Below are 22,129 nucleotides of genomic sequence, written 5' to 3' on the forward strand. Positions count from 1 at the left end.
TGTAACTGGGGCCAGTAGAGAATTGGTCACTATCAGTGTATTTATAATGGAAGTATAATAGGATTTGAAGTGAATCAAATTTTAAAATAGTGTCATCCTTTATGGCAAAAAGGCATGATAGGACAGAAATCATTGTACAATTAATTTAATGCTGGATAGTATTTCCACGCACAACCCCTAATATTGTCTTCCAACATTTCAAAATTATTTTCTTTTGTTTATATTTCACAACAGCACTTCAATAAAGAATGATATACCAAAAAACCCCTCAGTCTTCTGATTTACAAGTGTAATTGAGCTCATGGCTTGCTGGCTGGTTATCTGTGATTTTAGGACACTGTTTATTGCCAACATCTACACCTGTCACCAAAAGCAGGCGCTGGATGTTGTCTTCTCTAAATCAGGAGCTAATGGATGATGTTGGTCTTTACTTTCTCTCAACCTTTCACCAGTTCATGCTGTTTCAGTATACTCTGCTGATGTAGAACTCTGTAAGCCCTGATTAGACACAAGTGAGGACATCTCAATGACAGCTTTCGTTCCCCTAAAATAGGGGTCTGTGACTGGAAAAGCACTTCACAGATATCAGTAAGGTTATTTCTAATCCAAACTGGACCCTCCCGCTGGAATTCACTAGGGATTGTGTCATTTGCAGAAGAGATAGACGTGTTTTATTTCAGGGTCTGGAACTCCTACTTTAAGACAGTATGTAACTGACATTTTCTCCCTCTCCTGAATATATTTGTGGCTTTTATTTCTTGTTTGGAAGAAACACTGTAGTATAAAATAGTTTAAAGGACATTGTAAATTAATTTGCTATTTTCCAGTTGTCTTTTTTTATTTGAATGGATGAAATGAATGTTATACAATAAATTTAAAAAACAAACAAGCAAACAACCTATCCTCCCCCTATACTTAGTGTTCTCTGAGGTGATCTGACTCATTCCACGGGCGTGTCCACCACAGGGTCTGGAATTTATCTTCCTAGATATCCTGAGGAAACAACCTAAACAACTACAATACCACCTTCCCATAGGGAATAGGGCCTGCAGGCAATGCATGCTGGGATTAATTTAACCACCTACTATGTCAGTACTATGTACTAATTAATTATGCATTTCCATAAAGTATAATTTAGAAGGTAAGCTATCCAAATAATTACCAATCAATAAAGACATTTTGCAAACATTTTCTGAGATCCAGAGGATCTGCTCGTGCCAGATTGGGTACTCTGTCTCATTGTTAAACTCCTTTCAGATACTTTTGGTCAAATCTGTGCTTATTTTCATTTGAATGTCACCAATGACAATCACGGAGCTTTTGCTGGTGTAATTTAGGGCAGAAAGATGGGGGTGGAGGGTAGACCTTCGGCTAGTATAAATCATCGTGGCTCTACCAAAGTCAAAGGAGCTACTCTGATTTATACCAATGGAGAATCTCACCCTGAACGAAGCACTTAATCCATAAAGGGAGGTCACTTGAGGAGATCAGAAGAGAGACTAAGCAAAAAGTAAAGGAATTTAAAACTATTTTGAACAGGCATGTAATTTTATTCCTGTAACTTTGTTTCCTGCGTGCAGCAATATCACCTGGTACTGGGAAGATCTTGCAAACTTATCTGTGTCAGGCTGGTGAATACTTGGACATTGAAAACTTAGGACTTAGCTATAGTAGGGATATTTGTATCAGCATAGCTGTGCTAGGGCAAACTCCCTGTGTAGATATGCTACTCCAATATGATATGGGACTTGCACTGGTGTAGTTTACCCTGTATTTAAACTGGGTTAAGCCACACAAGTGCATCGAATCTGGGGGCTTGCACCAGTGTAGCTACATTGATTAAAAAATACTCCCAGTGCAAACCGGCCCTTAGATGAGTCAAGGAACAATTACATATGTAACAGGAAGGGATGTTGGTGTTTGAGTAAATAACCCCCTTCCCTTTGAGGCAGCCCTACTCCATTACCCCAGCATGGTTCTGTGGGGCACTGTGCTGTCTTTTGGATGAGATGTAAATTTGAAGTCCTGATTATTTGTTGCCATTCAAAATTTTATGGAACTTTTTCCAAGACTTGATGTTATCTGTGGTGTCCTGGCCAAATTTCATCACTAATGACAACATTCCACCTCCTTAAATTTGCACTGCAGTTGACAACTGTGCTTCTTTGTCCTTCCTGTTGTATGGTGTTGTGCACACTTAAACACCTTCTGTGTTCCACCAATGGCAGGCGAAAGGATTTATTAGTTTATATTAGTAAAATATTTTTTGAGCCTGAGGGAATTTTTTTTCTTCTTTAGCTCAGGATAACTTAGCTCAGTTACAGTATTCTCCCCTTTAGTTTATGGGAAGGATTAATTAGCAGTGGCCTTTGAATTAGAAAGCAGCCCTGTCCAGTGTAGGTCATGATATTTCTCTGTGATTTATATTTACTGCACTGTTAGAACATAAGTGATGTTTCCAGCAGGGACTGTCAAACAATCAGTTCACACATAACCTGGGACTATTTCTGCTACATAAGCAAAGTGGGCTAAAACTAGAACAGGAATTGAATCAAATCCAGGATGCTTACCTTATTCCTCAATGCTATCGCCACAAGATACTATTTCAGACTTTGAGGACCAGGAAAAGCTGAACCCTTCCACAAATGCCCTACAGGAATTGGTTCTAATGAAAAAGAAAAATAATTTTCTCTATTACCATGATGTACCTGTCCTACTTTTATGCTGAAAAGATCACCTTGCATCATCTTTCAGATGCACTGTACCAGAACATATATTTATTTTGTTGTTGTATTGGGTGCCATACTTTACACTAGCAGATGTGTTCATCCACAGATGAGGTAAATATCCAATTTACAAGGACAAGGAATTTTTCTTAATGACTGCACACGCAGTAGTTTACTATAATTTTTTCTTTATAGAAAATTAAATGCAAACACCTACATTAGTACAACAAAATATGAAGATTTGATATAAAAGTCTAGGTTCTGACAACCTTACCTTGGCCATTGTGCGTAGACTGCATGTATTGAGGTATATATTTAACCGCATAAAGAATTATCAAAAAAGTGTATGTAATATGGGTTAATTCCTTTTGAAGTGGGAACCTGACCTTTAAATTCTTGAGTACTCTATCCTGTCTAGTTTTAAATGACAAAAGCAATATTAAGACTTCCTTGTTAGGAAATTTATTCCTGATACCTATATATTTTCTTTGCTCAATAATAGAGGACATGGTGTAAGACAAATTTCTTCATTCATTTTTCTTTTTTTGAACTTAGACTGAGGGTACTTATCGGTAAGTCGGGATGAGGTGAATTTTACCATTTGTTTAGTATATGCACACAGATATATCATGAGGTGATCCGATGGAAACTTAGGGCTTGTCTACACTGGCACTTTACAGCGCTGCAACTTTGTCGCTCAGGGTTGCGAAAAAACACTCCTCCTGAGCGCTGCAAGTTTCAGCGCTGTAAAGTGCCAGTGAAGGCAGTGCACAGGCACTGGGAGCCGTGCTCCCAGCACTGGGAGCTATTCCCCGCGTAGGGTTGGGTTTTAGAGCGCTGGGAGACAGGTCTCCCAGAGCTTTGCCATGGCTACACAAGACACATTAAAGCGCTGCCGCAGCCAGCACTTTAACATTGCTAGTGAAGACATGCCCTTATTCTCATTACTCCTAGTTATAATACTGTGGATAATCCTAAACAATTCCTGCCCCTTCTTAGTGTTTAATAATGCTTTGCCCTTCTCTAGCCTCATTTGTCTAAGAATCTCAAAGCATTTACAAACATTAATTTAGCCTCAAAAAGCCCCTGTGAGTTGAGTATTTACTGGTGAGGAAATAGAGGCACTTAAGGTCTGATCCTGCACTCACTGAAGTAAATGGTGGCATTCCTATTGACTTCAATAGGATGGAGCCCTGAGCATGTCTGTGGCAGAGACAAGAACACATTTTTTTTTTTTTACTCTCTCTTTTGCCTCAACCACAAGAGCATCTTTACATCCTTCAAATGCCAGTACACACTTACATCTCTTAATCTCTTCGTTATTTTAATATTTGCTCTTTTCAGGGAAATTGTGAAGTGTAGAGGATGGCTTCCTCCCTCCCTCCTCCTCCTGCTTCATACTTACCTGGGACATAGTGCTTTAGTTGCTAATACTGTAAACTAATCATTTATATTTAAGGTGCCCACCAATGCTTGTACACAGAGGACCAAATATCCATTATTGTTATAAAAAGGACCAATTTTTCTTTAGATGGTGTTTATTCCACTCAGGACTGTTTGGGACTAATGTACTGTTGGTTCCAAGCAGTAACTCATATGACCTATAATTATTCTGAAGAATCAGTTAGGGGGATCACTGCAGGGAAGCAATTATTCTCTTGGCAACATAAGTTTGCCCCCTCAGTAAAAAGTTTATATATTCCAAAGTAAATGTCTTTCATGCTGCTTAGCTAAGTTCATTTGCTACTGCCTGCAATATGACAGGTTTCAGAGTAACAGCCGTGTTAGTCTGTATTCGCAAAAAGAAAAGGAGTACTTGTGGCACCTTAGAGACTAACCAATTTATTAGAGCATAAGCTTTCGTGAGCTACAGCTCACTTCATCAGATGCATATCGTGGAAACTGCAGCAGACTTTATATATACACAGAGAATATGAACCAATACCTCCTCCCACCCCACTGTCCTGCTGGTAATAGCTTATCTAAAGTGATCATCAGGTGGGCCATTTCCAGCACAAATCCAGGTTTTCTCACCCTCCACCCCCCCACACAAATTCACTCTCCTGCTGGTGATAGCCCATCCAAAGTGACAACTCTTTACACAATGTGCATGACAATCAAGTTGGGCTATTTCCTGCACAAATCCAGGTTTTCTCACATCCCCCCCACCCCCATACACACACAAACTCACTCTCCTGCTGGTAATAGCTCATCCAAACTGACCACTCTTCAAGTTTAAATCCAAGTTAAACCAGAACATCTGGGGGGGGGGGGGGGGGGGGATAGGAAAAAACAAGAGGAAACAGGCTACCTTGCATAATGACTTAGCCACTCCAAGTCTCTATTTAAGCCTAAATTAATAGTATCCAATTTGCAAATGAATTCCAATTCAGCAGTTTCTCGCTGGAGTCTGGATTTGAAGTTTTTTTGTTTTAACATAGCGACCTTCATGTCTGTGATTGCGTGACCAGAGAGATTGAAGTGTTCTCCGACTGGTTTATGAATGTTATAATTCTTGACATCTGATTTGTGTCCATTTATTCCTACCTGCATGCCTCCAGCTTTCACCCTGACCACACCACACGATCCATCATCTACAGCCAAGCTCTGCGATACAACCGCATTTGCTCCAACCCCTCAGACAGAGACAAACACCTACAAGATCTCTGTCAAGCTTTCTTACAACTACAATACCCACCTGCAGAAGTAAAGAAAAAGATTGATAGAGCCAGAAGAGTTCCCAGAAGTTACCTACTACAGGACAGGCCTAACAAAGAAAATAACAGAATGCCACTAGCTGTCACCTTCAGCCCCCAACTAAAACCCCTCCAACGCATTATTAAGGATCTACAACCTATCCTAAAGGATGACCCAACACTCTCACAAATCTTGGGAGACAGGCCAGTCCTTGCCTACAGGCAGCCCCGCAACCTGAAGCAAATACTCACCAACAACCACATACCACACAACAGAACCACTAACCCAGGAACTTATCCTTGCAACAAAGCCCGTTGCCAATTGTGCCCACATATCTATTCAGGGGACACCATCACAGGGCCTAATAACATCAGCCACGCTATCAGAGGCTCGTTCACCTGCACATCCACCAATGTGATATATGCCATCATGTGCCAGCAATGCCCCTCTGCCATGTACATTGGTCAAACTGGACAGTCTCTACGTAAAAGAATAAATGGACACAAATCAGATGTCAAGAATTATAACATTCATAAACCAGTCGGAGAACACTTCAATCTCTCTGGTCACGCAATCACAGACATGAAGGTCGCTATGTTAAAACAAAAAAACTTCAAATCCAGACTCCAGCGAGAAACTGCTGAATTGGAATTCATTTGCAAATTGGATACTATTAATTTAGGCTTAAATAGAGACTTGGAGTGGCTAAGTCATTATGCAAGGTAGCCTGTTTCCTCTTGTTTTTTCCTACCCCCCCCCCCAGATGTTCTGGTTTAACTTGGATTTAAACTTGAAGAGTGGTCAGTTTGGATGAGCTATTACCAGCAGGAGAGTGAGTTTGTGTGTGTATGGGGGTAGGGGGGGATGTGAGAAAACCTGGATTTGTGCAGGAAATAGCCCAACTTGATTGTCATGCACATTGTGTAAAGAGTTGTCACTTTGGATGGGCTATCACCAGCAGGAGAGTGAATTTGTGTGGGGGGGTGGATGGTGAGAAAACCTGGATTTGTGCTGGAAATGGCCCACCTGATGATCACTTTAGATAAGCTATTACCAGCAGGACAGTGGGGTGGGAGGAGGTATTGGTTCATATTCTCTGTGTATATATAAAGTCTGCTGCAGTTTCCACGATACGCATTTGATGAAGTGAGCTGTAGCTCACGAAAGCTTATGCTCTAATAAATTGGTTAGTCTCTAAGGTGCCACAAGTACTCCTTTTCTGCCTGCAATATGTTGATTCTCCTAGAGGACCTTAGTTTATCCATCTCATCTTCCCGGTAGCAGTGCTAATGTGTCCAACTGGATGCAGTGCTGAAAGCCTCCTTATGTATATTATAGCTAATACTAAGAAAAGGGTACTTATGTCACTTCTGCCTAAAATATTTGGAAGCTCTTTTTACCTGGACAGTTTTCTCCTTTAGGTTCTCTTTTATTGAGTAATATTACTGTAAGGGTTCTGAATACAATGACAAACTCATCTTAATAAGGGACTGTATTATCTGACGTGTTTGTACAGCATGTAACACAAAGGGGCCATGCTGGGAGTGTGCACATCCTAAGACATTTTTAATTAGTTGCAATGTAACTCTGGTCACACCATCAGAAACTAATCAGTTATGAGTAAGTAACAAAAAGAGGCTAGGTTTCAGAGTAACAGCCATGTTAGTCTGTATTCGCAAAAAGAAAAGGAGTACTTGTGGCACCTTAGAGACTAAGCAATTTATTTGAGCATAAGCTTTCGTGAGCTACAGCTCACTTCATGCTGTAGCTCACAAAAGCTTATGCTCAAATAAATTGGTTAGTCTCTAAGGTGCCAAAAGTACTCCTTTTCTTTTTGCAAAAAGAGGCTAAGGTGTCAATTCATGGCCTCAGAGTAGTAGTCAGGGAGCCTTAATTTCTTTGTCAATTGTACACCAGCCTAAAATATGTCAAGGGTTCAACACAAAGAGAAGCTCTTAGGAGAAGCCATAAAGAACCCATCTTTTCTCTCTAGTACAACACTGAAGGTTTAACTAGGATGAAACCCTAAAACAGCAGCATTTGTCTTACCACTCCACCTCACCTCAGCTTTCCAGGACGGCTGCAGGTGTCAGCATTTCAGTGTGATTTTCAGGATTTAGACACAGGAAGAGGATTCCCTCCAGCTATTATTTTCTTAGTTCTGTAGTACGGCAGAGATTGGATAGGAACTCATTACGATATCAAATTTATTTTGACACCTTCTTATGTAGAGCTATCAGCTCCGACTTGGCAGTAAGGGCCATTTAGGAGGGTCACCTTGAGATGAAGAACAAGATGTCTCTGTGCTTGTCTCCCCCCGCCCCCGCTTACTGTGCGAGGCAGTAGCCCATCTCTGGAACCCTGAGGAGGCTCCCACAGGAGGCTGTCGCTTGTCGCTAGAATCTTGCAGAGGGCTCCATGAGGAGGCTCTCCCATTGCTGGAATCCTTTCTGGGCCCCGATGGCTGCCAGCTGCAGTCCCTTGGCCCCTGGGGCTGAAACAAAAATAGCTTTATTCATAATACAAGCTGTTGCTTTAAATTATAAGGGATTTCCTGATCCTGCTTGCGGTCTAGGAGGCTCTACAGGGAAGTGTGCAATCTGGGTCTTCTGCAGTCTGCAAAGAGCCGTTGTACAGCACAGTGGGGTGAACTGTGCCAGTTTGCCTTACTGAGCAGTCTGCTTTCTGTGTTTTTGGTTCTTGAGTGTTTAACTTTCTGGATTTTAACAAATAGTGTTACGTTGCAATCTTCCGGAAAAAGTATCTTGTGTTTTTACCTAACATATCTGGTTGCATGCTGACTCTAACATCCCGTTCCATCCCCACAAAGGGGATGGGAAAAGAGACAAATGGTTAGGTTGAAGTTATGCTTCAGAATGTGAAATATACAGGAAATTAAGTATCAGAGGGGTAACCGTGTTAGTCTGTATCCACAAAAACAAGGAGGAGTCTGGTGGCATCTTAAAGACTAACAGATTTATTTGGGCATAAGCTTTTGCGGGTAAAGCTTATGCCCAAATAAATCTGTTAGTCTTTAAGATGCCACTGGACTCCTCACAGGAAATTAAGCAGATTTGGATCCCAGCAGGTCTGTTACTAGCCCATGAGTGATAATCAACTTCAAACTGTTACTAAGATGAACCTTCTCTGTATCTCAGTTTCCATCTCCTTCATTGTCTAGCACCAGCCATGGGCACCTGGAAACCTTGACTACAGGAACAATCAATGCAAGAAGGGTTTAAAGTGGAGGCTGTTTTCTGCATCTCCTGCTGGGTGGAAAAGTCCCGACCCGTTTTCAAGCGTTGAGGGCCACGTTACGTATCTCCCCAAGGGAGAGCATTTAGGTATTGGTGGGTTTAGGGGCCAAGCTTGGTGGGGCATTGGGGGCGGGGACCCCAGCTTTCTTGTCTGCAGCATTAGCAGGGGCCTTGACTATTTTTTATCTGAAAGGGGGGGAGGGGGGCTGGAGTGTCCGACGCGGCTGCTCGAACGGCCTCTCCCGTGGAGGTCGCGCCCCGCTCTCCTCGTTCACTTTGCGCAGTCCCTCTAGTTCTCACGAGTCGGCTCCGCCCCGCCCCGCCCCGCCGCACGCACAGACCCGCGCTCCGGCGTGAGCCGCGGCCGCCCGCTTGCCGCGCTGTCGTCTAGGCGCATGCGCAGCCCCCGTTTCTGCGGTCCTCGGGGTAGGGCTTGGAGTACTGCTTGGCTGCGGTCTGTCGCCCAGGGGGGCGCGCGCTATCTCCAGGCGTGGCCGGGCTCCTCACCGGGGGCGGGAGGGGGAAGCCCAGGGCCAGCCCCTTAGTCAGGCTCGCCCGTCCCAAGGAGGCTGAGCGCGGTGAGGACGCAACCGTCTTGCTTCCCGCTCCCTGGCCAGCTTCCCGCCCTTCCTGGGGCGCTCACGCGGGGCCCCGCCCTGCCCCTCCCGCTGGGGGACGTGCCTGGCCCGCCCGGCTTTAATGGTGCCATTGACGACAGTGGACGTTGGACTCAGCCACCTAAATAGCATGGTGATAAGTGCTTTAGAAATACAGATAGACTATAGGATATATAAATAGATACGTTCCTTAATTTCTGGATGAATTTTAAATGGACTATATATTGTGTTTCATGAGTAGTGTCCAAAGTAAAAGGCCACCAATAAGAACAAAGAAATGCTTCACTCTCTCCTTGACAATATTTAATAGAAAGTAGACTGCACAGGAACTTTACCTCTGTATTGTAAAAATCATTGCTTTATCTAAGAGTTTTAAATAGAAGAAGGGAGTGAATGAAAGGGGAGTTGTTGTCGGGGGGGGGAGGGGGGGACGCAACTCCCCAGACATTGAGAGTGACCACAGGATGTCAGTCTTGCTTTGCAGTCTGACTTGGAAGCATAGAGATGATTGCACGCAGGAGGCCGTTTGTCAGAAAATTTGTCACAGATTTTTCTATGTAGTTCCAGTGCTGGAAGTAGTCTGTGGTGAATGGTGGTAGTGGAATGTGGGTATGATATTTTCCTAGCTAGCTAGGTTTGTGACGTGTGGGTAGACATGCCACGTGGCATGTCAGTCAGTGCTTAAACAAGCATCAAGCATTTTTCAGTGTCTGAGGAGCTGCCAGCATTTGGGTGTTAAAATCAATATTTTGCTTTATGAAACTCAACTATATTATGATGGCTATTTATTTTAACCCATTTGGATCACTATTAAATTTGCCCCCTATTATTGTTTGATTGAGAATTTGACAAGCAAATGCTATTTCATGTTTGCCCTGTCATGGAACTGCATTATCTTAAGAAGAGCCACTAAAAATTGTATAGGTAACCCATCCCAATTTGGTTTTGTACTCCAGAAACTAAAAATCTAAAAGCAGCAGCTCAACCAACTTAGTTAAAGGAGACTATGCACTAGCTATCATTAGTTTCTAGACTTCACATGTACTAGACGGTGAGGCCCTCCAGGCACAGAGCAGGCTTGTCTGTCTTTTTATCTTACGCCATTTGAAAGTACTATCACTGGTACCTAAGTTATCTGAGTTTTGTATTCTGACATTTATATAGTGGAATTTCATGAAGATGTTGTGTAGGTACAAACACATATCTCTGATGAAAGTGTCAAGGGAAATGCATTTCTTGCAACTGCTGATGGAGCTGTCATAGTGAGTGAACATCCCCTTGTCTTTCATAAAATCAGTAAAAAGAAAAGGAGGACTTGTGGCACCTTAGAGACTAACCAATTTATTAGAGCATAAGCTTTCGTGAGCTACAGCCCACTTCCTCAGATGCATATCGTGGAAACTGCAGCAGGCTTTATATATACACAGAGAATATGAAACAATACCTATTCAGTATGAGTATAGTCAGCAGATAAGAATTCGGTGGGAAAGTGCCATCTTCTTCAGGACTGTGAGTTAGTTTTGTGAGTTTTTTTTTTTTAATCTTGCGCTAAAATGTAGCATGAGTTTACTACTTCTCCAAAACAATAATTCAGAGCACTTTTCAAATATTAATTAAGACAGTTTGTAAAGCACTTTGACCTCTTTCAGGCTAAAAGGTTAAGCTGCTGTTTATAATTTAGTCCTTTGTTTTCTACGGATGCTGTCAACATGGTTGCCAGAGGTGATGGTTTGAGTCCACTTTACATTCAGTTTGTAAGTTCTTTATGACATGGAGTGTCTCAATTTGTATGTGTGGTATCTAGTAAATTCAGATAAATAAGAGAGCTGGTCAGAAAATGGGAAAATATAAATATTTTTGCACAATATTTTTAATTGAAGTTTTCTAACCGACAAATAGTAATAAAGTTCATAGGAGATATCACAAAAGCACCTCTTGTTTTAGAGGAATTGTGGTTGCTTATATATCCCTCCATGTTCTGATATTGAATAAAATACCACTTAATCCAGCTGTCACTGCACAGGTATCTTTATTATGAAGATGTACTTCACAGTGTGGTACAATCTGCTGAGTCAGAAATACTCATCCATCAACACTGGTACATCTTGGAGGGGAGAACAGGAGCACTGAGTATTAATATGAAGAAACTGATGTAATTCTTTGCTAAAGCCTCACTTCCTGGATGGGTTTCCTCTCCCTGCCTTCTCTTGTTATGCCAGTGTAAAAGGAGAGTAATACCAAATCAGGGACTCTTAACTACCAATATAAGCTGAAAAAGATTACACCGTGCAAACTAGCAAGTTAGAAGCAGGAGACTCTTTTGGGGCAAAAGGGTTTGTTAGGTTTTTGAATGAGTTTTAAAAAAACAAACTAAAGAACATAACTGTCTGGAAAAACATGTAAAAATAGTTTATAAACTTTGAAAAACCACAAATGATACAAAATTAAAAGCAGCTTTTGCTGAATTCATCATAAGCTTTGTGGTTTGAAATAGTCTTGTATGCTTTTCTTCCTGACTGCATTTTTCAATGTCTCTCCTGAGACAGAAAGCTAGTTCTGAATTTAAGTTCTTTCATGATGTTTGTAATTCAGTTGTAGTAATATCCGAAAAACAGGAGTTCATGCTAGTGTAATTTACCAAACCAGAAGATGATTAGTAAATAGTTGGCAGGGACTATCTTATATACAGCAAGCAGTGCGATAGCCTAGACTAGATATTCTCAAATAGTGTTCCATGGACAAGCTGGGATCTGTAGAGGCCTTCCTGAGTCCACAGGCGTAAACATTTTGAGAATAAGGTGTTGGAGGCTGGAACAGGAAAGAGATCCCTGTGAGGTCTCTCTTTTATCTAGGGTCTTGTGGGGTAATAAAGTTGAAGCACTAGAACAAATGACCTGCTAGGTATTTCTGAGCAATACAAGTATTCCATCAAGAATTTTAGAATTCTGAAAGTGACAAAAGAGGAAAAGGAGAGGATTTATTTTAGCATTGAAGAGTTGATGTTAGTGTTTGTGCTCACTTGAGGGGTGGTGGATCAGTTTTGCATTTAGCTTTAATGTTTCTGTCCTAAAGGAGAACCTCTAATGTTAATGGAGAAAATATTTCTATTTCTCCTGCATGGTTATTAGGGACAATAACACTTCAACAATTCTGAGAAGGGAAACATGTGAAACTGTGTAGCTAAACAGAACATCTTTCTCCCCCATTAAATGACATTTAAAGATGCTCAGAGCTTTAGGTGTACATGGGTCTACCCATTATTAATTTTCTTCTTTTGTCCTTTCCTTCTCTTCAAATTCCAAGCCCAACACCACCTGAGACAGAAAGAGAAGAGAGAGAGAGAGAGAGAGAGGTTGGTCACAAACAAGTGTGATGGTTATGATAACCATTTTATTTTTAAAAGTTTAAAGTGCATTGTACACTTTCAGATATACGTATGAACAACCATTTTTAAACTTAACATGATTTTTAAACTACTACATCCAGATACTATGTTACAAATTAGCCTTGTACTAATTCGTGGTACACATGGAACCACTGCTGTGATTCTCCTACACAAACAATTTTCAGTAAATTAAAAAAGGAAATGTTCCAGTAGGATTATTCCATTAGCCTTACAAATTGTTTAAGCCTGTGAGGGGCAGGAGAGTCTTTAATACCCTCTAACTTGAATGGGAGTCCAAAAAAGGCACTTTGCAGGAATATGATTTAAATGCAGTGATTTTAAAAAAATCATCTTATTTATTGATTGACCCATAAACTGTGGATTTCCATAAATGGCTCTGAATGGACCTGTTTTCTACCTATCCAGCTTTATTCATCATTATTTTACCCAATGCTAACTAATTATTTTCCTTAAGTTATTTTGTTTCATACCTTGAATTGGTGATGAACTAAGGTTTAGAGTTTTACTGAGGTGCTGGAGGAGGTAAAAGAATTAAGAGTCAGTGAGACACACCATAGAAGCTGAACTGCAAAATTAAGACATAGCACTAATTAAAGCTTAAAAAAAAAGGATGGGGGCAGAGAGAGAGAATTTTACAGTGGTCATTTTCTCCCTCACAATCATGGGGAGACTTAACATGCCCAAGACAGACTCTAAGAAAAAGAGGACTTAAAATTTCAATTACTACGTTTTAAATATTTTTCCATGTTTAACAGGGGGTATTCCTTGTATATGCCTCCAAACATTTAACTTTGTCATTTGCATTCACTTTCAAATGTTCTGTCACTAAAATGCTATCTACTGCAACTGTGAAGAGAGTGACCGTCTCTCTAGTGGCCATATACCACCTTTTTCTTCTTGGGCCATATTATTATTAATTTTAAAAAGAACACTGTACTTGCTTTTCTCCATTGAGGTGAACTACAGTTACTCTTGTTGCTTTTGTATTCAAATTACCACGTTTTTGTCCTTATATTGGAATATGGTTGCACCATATTTTTTCTAGCATTTTTGATTGTACGCATAACAATTTTTAATGATGTAATACCATTTGGATTGGAAGAAGTCAATCTCCCTGTGTAGAAGGCACATCTCCACCAGTCGCTATTCTGTACGCGTCCTTGTTGGCAGTTTGTTCTGTTTCTGAAATTTATTTGTATGCAAAGCACCATGCATGCTCATGGTACTTTATAACTCGTATTATGTTTTTTTTAACAATATTTAGCCTAAAATGTTCCCTTTTGCAGTGTAAGCATTTGTCTGACTTCAGCTAGTAGTGAAAATAAGTTATCAGTATCCTCTTTTATAATTGCTTGTAATGTAACAGAGCTTATATTTACATATTTTTGACAGCTATCGTATCTCATCACTTTTGAGGCTCTTAGGAATATCAGTTTTGAAATGTAGAGTATTGTCTATAGCAGCAGTTCTCAAACTGTGGATCAGGACCCCAAAGTGGGTCGCAACTCCATGTTAATGGAGTCACTAGGGCTGGCGTTAGACTTGCTGGGGCCGGGGCCCAAGCCCCAGCCCCACCGCCTGAGACCAAAGCCCAAGGGCGTCAGCCCGGAGTGGCAGATCTCAGGCTTCAGCTTTGGCCCCCCTGCCCTGGGGCAGCAGGGCTCAGGCGGACTCAGGCTTTGGTCCCCCTTCCTGGGGTCATCTAGTAATTTTTGTTGTCAGAAGCGGGTCGTGGTGCAATGAAGTTTGAGAACCTCTGGTCTATAGGACAGTGCTGTTGTCCACAGCGTACTGTTTATTAATTCAGCTTGTGACATTCATTCCAATGTCTCATGCCTTCTTCTGGAATATTAACAACAATGGGAGCTGAATAGCTCCCCATCTTCTTGCCCTATAGTACCTAACGTATAACAAAGTTCTACCACAGAATTCTACCATATTTTCACCTGTTCCTATGGAGACATTCACTTATTCAATGGACTTTAGCTTCTGCCCCCTAGATATCAACAATTTTTGCTTAAAGGGAAGCTGTGGTTTTTGGAGAAATTAATTATCCATTCATTTAAAGGAGAATATTGTCTACAGAAATCTGGTTACCTCTGACATCCAATCTGCACTCTATTTCAGCTTCACCACATTCATTCACAGCTTTACAAGTGTAAAAGCCTCCATCAAAGGGACTAGGCTTTCGGATCTCCAGGGTCAATACCCCTTGCTTGCTGAACATACGATACTTGGCATCTCCAGAGAGATCCACTTTGTTCTTGTACCAGAATATCTTTGGCTGAAGAACATAAAAACAAAAGTTAGGAAGTTGAAGATTTATGGCTGCCTGTGCAACCTTAATACAGCCCCCTTAGGTGCACTATGATACTATTTTTAATTACATGATTCCATACTGTTGTTTTCATGAGACCCTGACTCATTCACTACATCAGATGTACAATGCTCAGAAAATAGATAACTTAGCTTTTCAATATTTCTTTTTATCTTCATTCAGTGTGTAGCTCTGTATCTTGTTTACTGCACACTATACAAACCCTGCACTGTCTACAGAATTATTAATTCCCTCTTGGGCTTTTTTTTGGGTGCTCATCACCATAACATATGAGTGCTTTACAAACATGAATGGATTTATCCGCACAAGATGCCTGTGAGATGATATGGTATTATTAGTTCCATTTACAGATGAGGAACTGAGAGACAGAGATATTTTAGACCAAAATTGTGAGGCCTGCTAATTTTGCCTAACTTGAGGTATCTGGGGCCTGATTTTTTTCAGCATAATTAGCATTTTATATCATGTTCAAAGCATAGCTCCAGTTGACTTCAGTTGTAAGTGATCAGCACTTGTGCAAATCAGGCCCCTGGTGTCTCAAGTTGGGCATCCAGAAAAGGAGGAACACAGAAACTATGAAACTAGTGGGTAACTGTGGCAGATGAAAGCATAGAATTCAGTTCTCCATCATGGTATTCAGGTGTCTTAACTACCAGACCATCCTCCTGCAGTTGCTGTCTCATTCACTAAACACCTTCCAATTTCCTGCAGAAAACAGAGTTGTTTAGTACAAAACCCTGAGCACCATCCATCTTGTGCAGTGAATGAGGCAGAGGTCTTGTAGGAAAAAAGTATGTGATCATGTAATTAAAGGCTATAAAAATGTATACACATAAGAGGGCTGAATTAAGGTTGCATGGTCAGTCTAAGTTCTGGCATTTCATAACTTTTGGGTTGAACCTTAACAGTTTTTAAACACAGTTTATCTTGTATGTAATTTCCTAGGTTTTTAAAAAAGCAAATGGGAAAAAAAAAACTCCATGTGGAACCATATTAATCCATATGTGGTTTACCACTAGGATTCCACTTTTAAATCCTCACCACAGATCTCTACCATTTGAGGTGTCTCAGTTCCTGGTAGACTCTGGGCCAGTCACTAAAAGGGGATGAGATACAGATTTTTATCAGTGAGTTTGCCACCTGTTTGCGGAGGACAAAGGAATGTTGGGACTTAGGAATCCTGAGTTCAGTTTTGGGTTTTGTAGGAGAGTGTTCTGTGGCTGTTACAGATTCTTTTGTCCCTGTTCCCTTCTACTTGTGTCCCCTACCATCTCCCCTGCTTCTGTCCCACTCTGCTCAAATCCCCCAAGTCTGTCCCTGTCCACTTCTGCTCCTATCCCCTAGTCTGTTCCTCCTCCTTCCACCCTGCTCATCATCCCTCTGCTTCCTCCTTCTCTTTCATGCTGCCTGGGTGCCAGGAGGGGAAGCATTGTGAGTACAGGAGGGAAAGTCTCCTGAATCATAGAATATCAGGGTTGGAAGGGACCTCAGGAGGTCATCTAGTCCAACCCCCTGCTCAAAGCAGGACCAATCCCCAACTAAATCATCCCAGCCAGGGCTTTGTTAAGCCTGACCTTAAAATATCTAAGGAAGGAGATTCCACCACCTCCCTAGGTAACCCATTCCAGTGCTTCACCACCCTCCTAGTGAAAAAGATTTTCCTAATATCCAACCTAAACCTCCCCCACTGCAACTTGAGACCATTACTCCTTGTTCTGTCATCTGCTACCACTGAGAACGGTCTAGATCCATCCTCTTTGGAACCCCCTTTCAGGTAGTTGAAAGCAGCTATCAAATCCCCCCACATTCTTCTCTTCCGCAGACTAAACAATCCCAGTTCCCTCAGCCTCTCCTCATAAGTCATGTGTTCCAGTCCCCTAATCATTTTTGTTGCCCTCCGCTGGACGTTTTCCAATTTTTCCACATCGTTCTTGTAGTGTGGGGCCCCAAACTGGATACAGTACTCCAGATGAGGCCTCACCAATGTTGAATAGAGGGGAACGATCACATCCCTCAATCTGCTTGCAGTGCCCCTTCGTATACATCCCAAAATGCCATTGGCCTTCTTGGCAACAAGGGCACACTGTTGACTCATATCCAGCTTCTCGTCCACTGTAACATCTAGGTCCTTTTCTGCAGGACTGCTGCCGAGCCATTCGGTCCCTAGTCTGTAGCAGTGCATGGGATTCTTCTGTCCTTAGTAATGAGTAATCTCAGTTGTAGTGCATAGTATTGATAGCTGCATGTATGCAGGCTATCAAGTATGTTTGTTTCTGATACGTTTTTCCCTTCTGATTACAGTGTGGGACTAAAGAAGGTCTTATATTTTTGCAACCAAGATGGTGGAATAAAAATTTAAATGAAAATAATGTTTCTTGCACTGTGACTCATGTTTATCCTCTGTTTCTAAACCCAGTGGAATCTTTAATGCAGCACTAGGATTTAAACAGTAAGAACCAAACCTTTGTGGCATCTGATTTGTTTTTAGAATTAGCAGCCTTGGGCCTCAGTGTCCTCATCTATAAAATTGGAATAATGGTACTGATCTCCTTTGTAAAGTGCTTTGAGATCTACTAATGAAAGATATTATTATTACTATTTTGGTATTGTATGTCTTTGGCCTTGTCTGCTTGATGAGTCTCGTGCATTCATACTAGTCATGCTGAATCATATTAACGACACCTGCAGTTTTACTGTTCTTGAACAACTTTGTCCACCCTAGTATTTTTGTCAATAGCCCTCTTGCTCCTTCTGGATGTCCATCTCATGTCACAGTGCTATCTGGACATGAATATTGGCATCTGCCTAGTGGCAGCATGTTCATGGAATATACTTTATACCCGAGACATCTTTGATAGTATAGAGTTATCAAAATGTCAAAGCGCTATCACCAGGAAGTGTTGTCTCTGAAAAAGATGCACAACAGCTGTCCAGTGTGTACAGAGCCATTTGTATGTGTCTTCTGGCAAGCATACAATTGGCATTGCAGGTGCAGAAAGGTGTCTTAGAGAGGCCACTTTGGAGTGATTGTTTGCACTGTGGGATGGCAGGATGAGCAGGGGTTTGCATCAATTGTGCTAACATGGGAGGAAGAATCATCCAAACGACTGACTCATTTAATGACCACAAAAAGCATAATCTGGGGTGTTTGTGAAAATCAGTGGTAACTGGAACAGTTGTGTATTGGATAGAAGATGAGTTTCAGTTGATTGAGGAGGAACAATTATTATCCATGGTAAATTTCTTAAGTGTGTATAAGACCCTTTTCCCCCCGGTTGATTGAGGATGAACAATTATTATCCATGGTAAATTTCTTAAGTGTGTATAAGACCCTTTTTCCCCCGGTTCAGTCTGCTTTCAGAGATTGAATCTAATCTTAGCCTGTGCTTGATAGTCTTTCTGGTGCTTTTTCCTAATATCCATCAATAAGGTACAAAGTACAGTTCACCCTGAATAGAGCTCAGCAAATAATTGAGAGTGAAGAAAGTGTTCCCTGCCTGAGATTTTTTTTTTTTAATGCTGTCCCCTTGCGCATACATATTACAGCAGGGTATTTTACTACTTGATCACACAATCCGCATTTAGAAACACAAAAAGTTACATAGGTGCACTGAAGGTAATAGAAAAAGATGTATTTCCTTTGCATTCTGTTAAATGAATGGTATGTTGCGTTGTCCTTTGCTGTGCTGAAAGACCCAATTATAATATATACATGGAAGGGGCCAGAGTTAACATTGCTATGCCAACTGTAATTTTCAACGTCCCGACTTGGGCATTTAAAAACATAGGTTTCATGCTGTATCACTATATTGCTTTTGTTGGTGTTTAGGTTTTTCACAGGAACACTATTTAATTCTAGGGTGTGGAGGGATAGTATGGACTGGGATTGGTGTCCTATAATGTAGATCAATAATTGGAACAGTATAATTACATGAAGCTGGCATGGATTTTAGGGTAGTTATAGTAGGCTTTTGACTTGTCACAATTATATAGATGAAAACTATTGTAATCTGTACCTTGGGGCTTCCTCTTACAGCACAGCTGAGCGTAGCATTGTATCCAGAGATCACAGAACGGTTTACTAAGGGGTGAGTGAATTTGGGGGCTTCAGAGAAGTCATGCTCTTTGTAACTGGGTGGTTTATAAATGGTGCCTGCAATTCAAACAAACAGAGTAATCTGGTAAGAATTTTGTCTTAAATCTTGCCTAGTCAACACAGTCTACTTGTAATTTTATTTTATCTATGTTGTTTTAGGAAAGCAGTAGTGTTAAAACATCAGCGTTGTCAACTTTTGTGATGTAATGAGGTATTTTTTCCTAAAAGCCCTAGCTCCTGGAGTGCTAGGATTATGTGAGAATCTGTTTTCATTTAAAAAATAAGTTTCTAGCTCTCATGGTTTCATGGAACAGCTTGAAAGCATGTACTCTAAAGACTCAAAACCCAGAAGATAATAAGAACCCCAAAATTTGTTTTTAATTTAATGACTTCTGGGGGCCTGTCTCAGGATTCTTGTGGCTGAAAATAAAAAAATATGTCACTGTCTAATTGCATAAGGAGTCTAAAAGATTAGAAGCTGTAAGTGCCCAGTGTTAAGTAATGAAAAAGTCTCTGCTCCTATGCCCAGTAATTCTGTACTCTGCTGTCTATAATATATTACTCAACTTGCTAACTGTGGCTTATCCATGAGTCAGTCTTTGTGACCTTTGTTTTGAAGAATGTGTGTTACCTGTCTTTTGTATGTAGGCAGGAGTTTTAGTTGTTGCAGCAGTTTCACTCAGGCCACACAAATTTTCACTGAAGACACGGAAATAATACTCATTCCCCATAATCAGGTCTGACACTATACAGTTGGTGCGTCGATAATGGTCAAAAACAGTGTACCATTCCTATAATGAGATTGTACATTGTTAGAAAAAGTAGACTATCTTGAAAAAGGTTTAAAGGGTCAGAGATGGTGCTAGTTGTCGTGTAGAGACCTTCCTTGTCAGTGTTAATGAAGAAGACAGCCTACCAAGCAACAGTGATTTTGGGAATGGATAACAATTCCTGATAGAGTAAGTGATAGCACACAGATTCCTTTAAGGGAAATTAAAAACCTTATATATTTTCTTACTTTGATCTTCATTCTGGCACAAAATTGTATATGTACGTGCATAAAACACAAAAGTTTCTATCCCTTATGGTTATTGCATATAAAAACTTTGTAAACTATTGTAGTCTGTCTTTCTAAGTCTTCAGAGACTGCTTTAGTGCCAATAATCACAGATGAAATCAACATGACTCTACTCAATTTCAACATGTCTGTTCATAACAAAATAAAAAACCATGTCAATTGATACAAGCCCTGAAAGTGAATATGTAGTTTCTGGTTCAGCATCCTACTTCCATGCTCTACCTGGCCCTACTCTTTTCCCACCCAATTTCAGTGACTTTAGGAATTATTGGCAAGCCTGAGTGTCTCTCACCATTGTCTTTTTGTCAGCCTTCTGGATTGTGTACCCTGAGATCTGTGCATTGCCATTATCTTGGGGTGGTTTCCACTCCAGAGCCACGTTGAATCCCCATACATCTATGATTTTCACATTCTGAGGTGGACCAGGTTTGTCTACAGAGGAAACAAGTCAGACAAATTCAGTTCTTGTTTCAGGATCTTTGATCTTCAGCATTTCCTTCCAAGCAGGAAAAAAATTGTTACTAAGTTGTGTAATTATCCCAAAGTAAAACACTTATTTTATGGAAAGTTGAAGTTGAAAATTAAAACATGAAAATAAAAAAAAAGTCAGTTAAGGTACCTGCACTATTCTTAATGCTATCCTTCTGCATGCTATTTAGAGTCAGGCAATCCATTTAACAAAAATAGGAGTCACCCAAACCTTAACTTATCCTTTGACTCAGACAAGACGTTTTTGTGATGTTGGATGGGAGTTAACTCTTTTTGCCAGTCTTTCATTATACACAGTGTTCTCTGACTGAATTAATCAGTTTCTCAGTGAGAGGTCTTGTATGCACTGAGGGCAGTATGTTGAACCACCTAGGCAGTGGATCTATGTTTAGCTAGACTGATGAAGGCCAGACACTTAGGAATGCCTGAGCACTTTATTGGAGAGATTGTTAATGTCTCACCTATGGGAGGGCAAAAGCAACGTTTAAACAAGCTGCAGTCCTGCCCTTGTTGAAGAAACCGGTGTTCTTCTTGAATATTGCCAAGTCTCTAACCTCCTGTCTCTGGGAACATCAACGAAAAGGTGGTGACAGGCCAACTCTAGCATCCAAAATCCTTAAACTCCTTGGATTGGTAGAATGGGTCCACACATTTCTTTCAGAGGGTGGCTGACTTCTTTTTTTTCTCCGAGTGACTCAGCTGAGTCCCACAAGACTGAGTTTTGTCACTGCTCTTTTACACAGTCTATTTAAAGCTGGTGAAACATTGTGATATATAGTGGCTACACTGTTATCAGTTTGCAGACAGTACTTAGATCTATTTCTTGTCTTCAGAAGTATTCAGTCATATCCATGCTGTCCCAATGTCAGCCAGAGAGTGTGATTTGGATGGCTTTAACTCACTCCAAATAAGATTGAGTTGATGTGGATTGGCAGAGAGAAAGGTTTTGAAGACCTTTAACCTGTCTCTTGATTGAGGGTATCTGCCCACCTACTGTTAAACTGGTTCATTCTCTTGGGTCTTTTTAGATTCATCACTGCACCAGACTCCCAGCTTTTATCAGTGACAGCAAATATTTTTTCATCCATGGCTGATCAAGAGGATAAGTACTTTAATATGCTTTCTTCACCATGTTTATCTGTGCCTCTTTTATACCTCTAGGCTAGATGAGTGCAATGCACTCTTTAGAGCTAACCATGAACTTTTGACTAATACAAAATGAGGTTCTCCACCTTCTGTCTATAGGTGGGCTGTCAGAGCATGTTACACCTGTGCGTTTCTCTTTTCCGTAGCGGACAGTCATTTCTGGGTGAAATTCAAGATGCTAATTTTCTACAAAGCCCTATATGGGCCAGGTTCTTGTTATCTTAGAGAGCCCCATTTCCTCTTTGCCATCTGTATCACTTCAGCTATCTTTCACAAGGA

At 40.9% G+C, this 22,129-nt stretch overlaps 1 protein-coding gene across 1 annotated transcript in view; it reads right to left on the minus strand.

The window, feature by feature from the left end:
• Nucleotides 1-12,500: 12,500 nt before the first annotated feature.
• Nucleotides 12,501-22,129, minus strand: part of MYBPC3 (myosin binding protein C3) — a 128,591-nt gene continuing 118,962 nt past the window's right edge. The window contains exons 30-34 of the mRNA XM_073350333.2: nucleotides 20,508-20,647; nucleotides 19,769-19,928; nucleotides 19,058-19,194; nucleotides 14,801-14,987; nucleotides 12,501-12,611 (exon numbers count right to left, since the gene is read on the minus strand). Coding sequence (XP_073206434.1) covers nucleotides 12,589-12,611; nucleotides 14,801-14,987; nucleotides 19,058-19,194; nucleotides 19,769-19,928; nucleotides 20,508-20,647 — 647 coding nt within the window. The 3' untranslated portion in view covers nucleotides 12,501-12,588. The remainder of the gene's footprint in view (nucleotides 12,612-14,800; nucleotides 14,988-19,057; nucleotides 19,195-19,768; nucleotides 19,929-20,507; nucleotides 20,648-22,129) is intronic.

The sequence above is a fragment of the Lepidochelys kempii genome, chromosome 6 (assembly GCF_965140285.1).
Source record: "Lepidochelys kempii isolate rLepKem1 chromosome 6, rLepKem1.hap1, whole genome shotgun sequence".
Taxonomy (NCBI): domain Eukaryota; kingdom Metazoa; phylum Chordata; order Testudines; family Cheloniidae; genus Lepidochelys; species Lepidochelys kempii.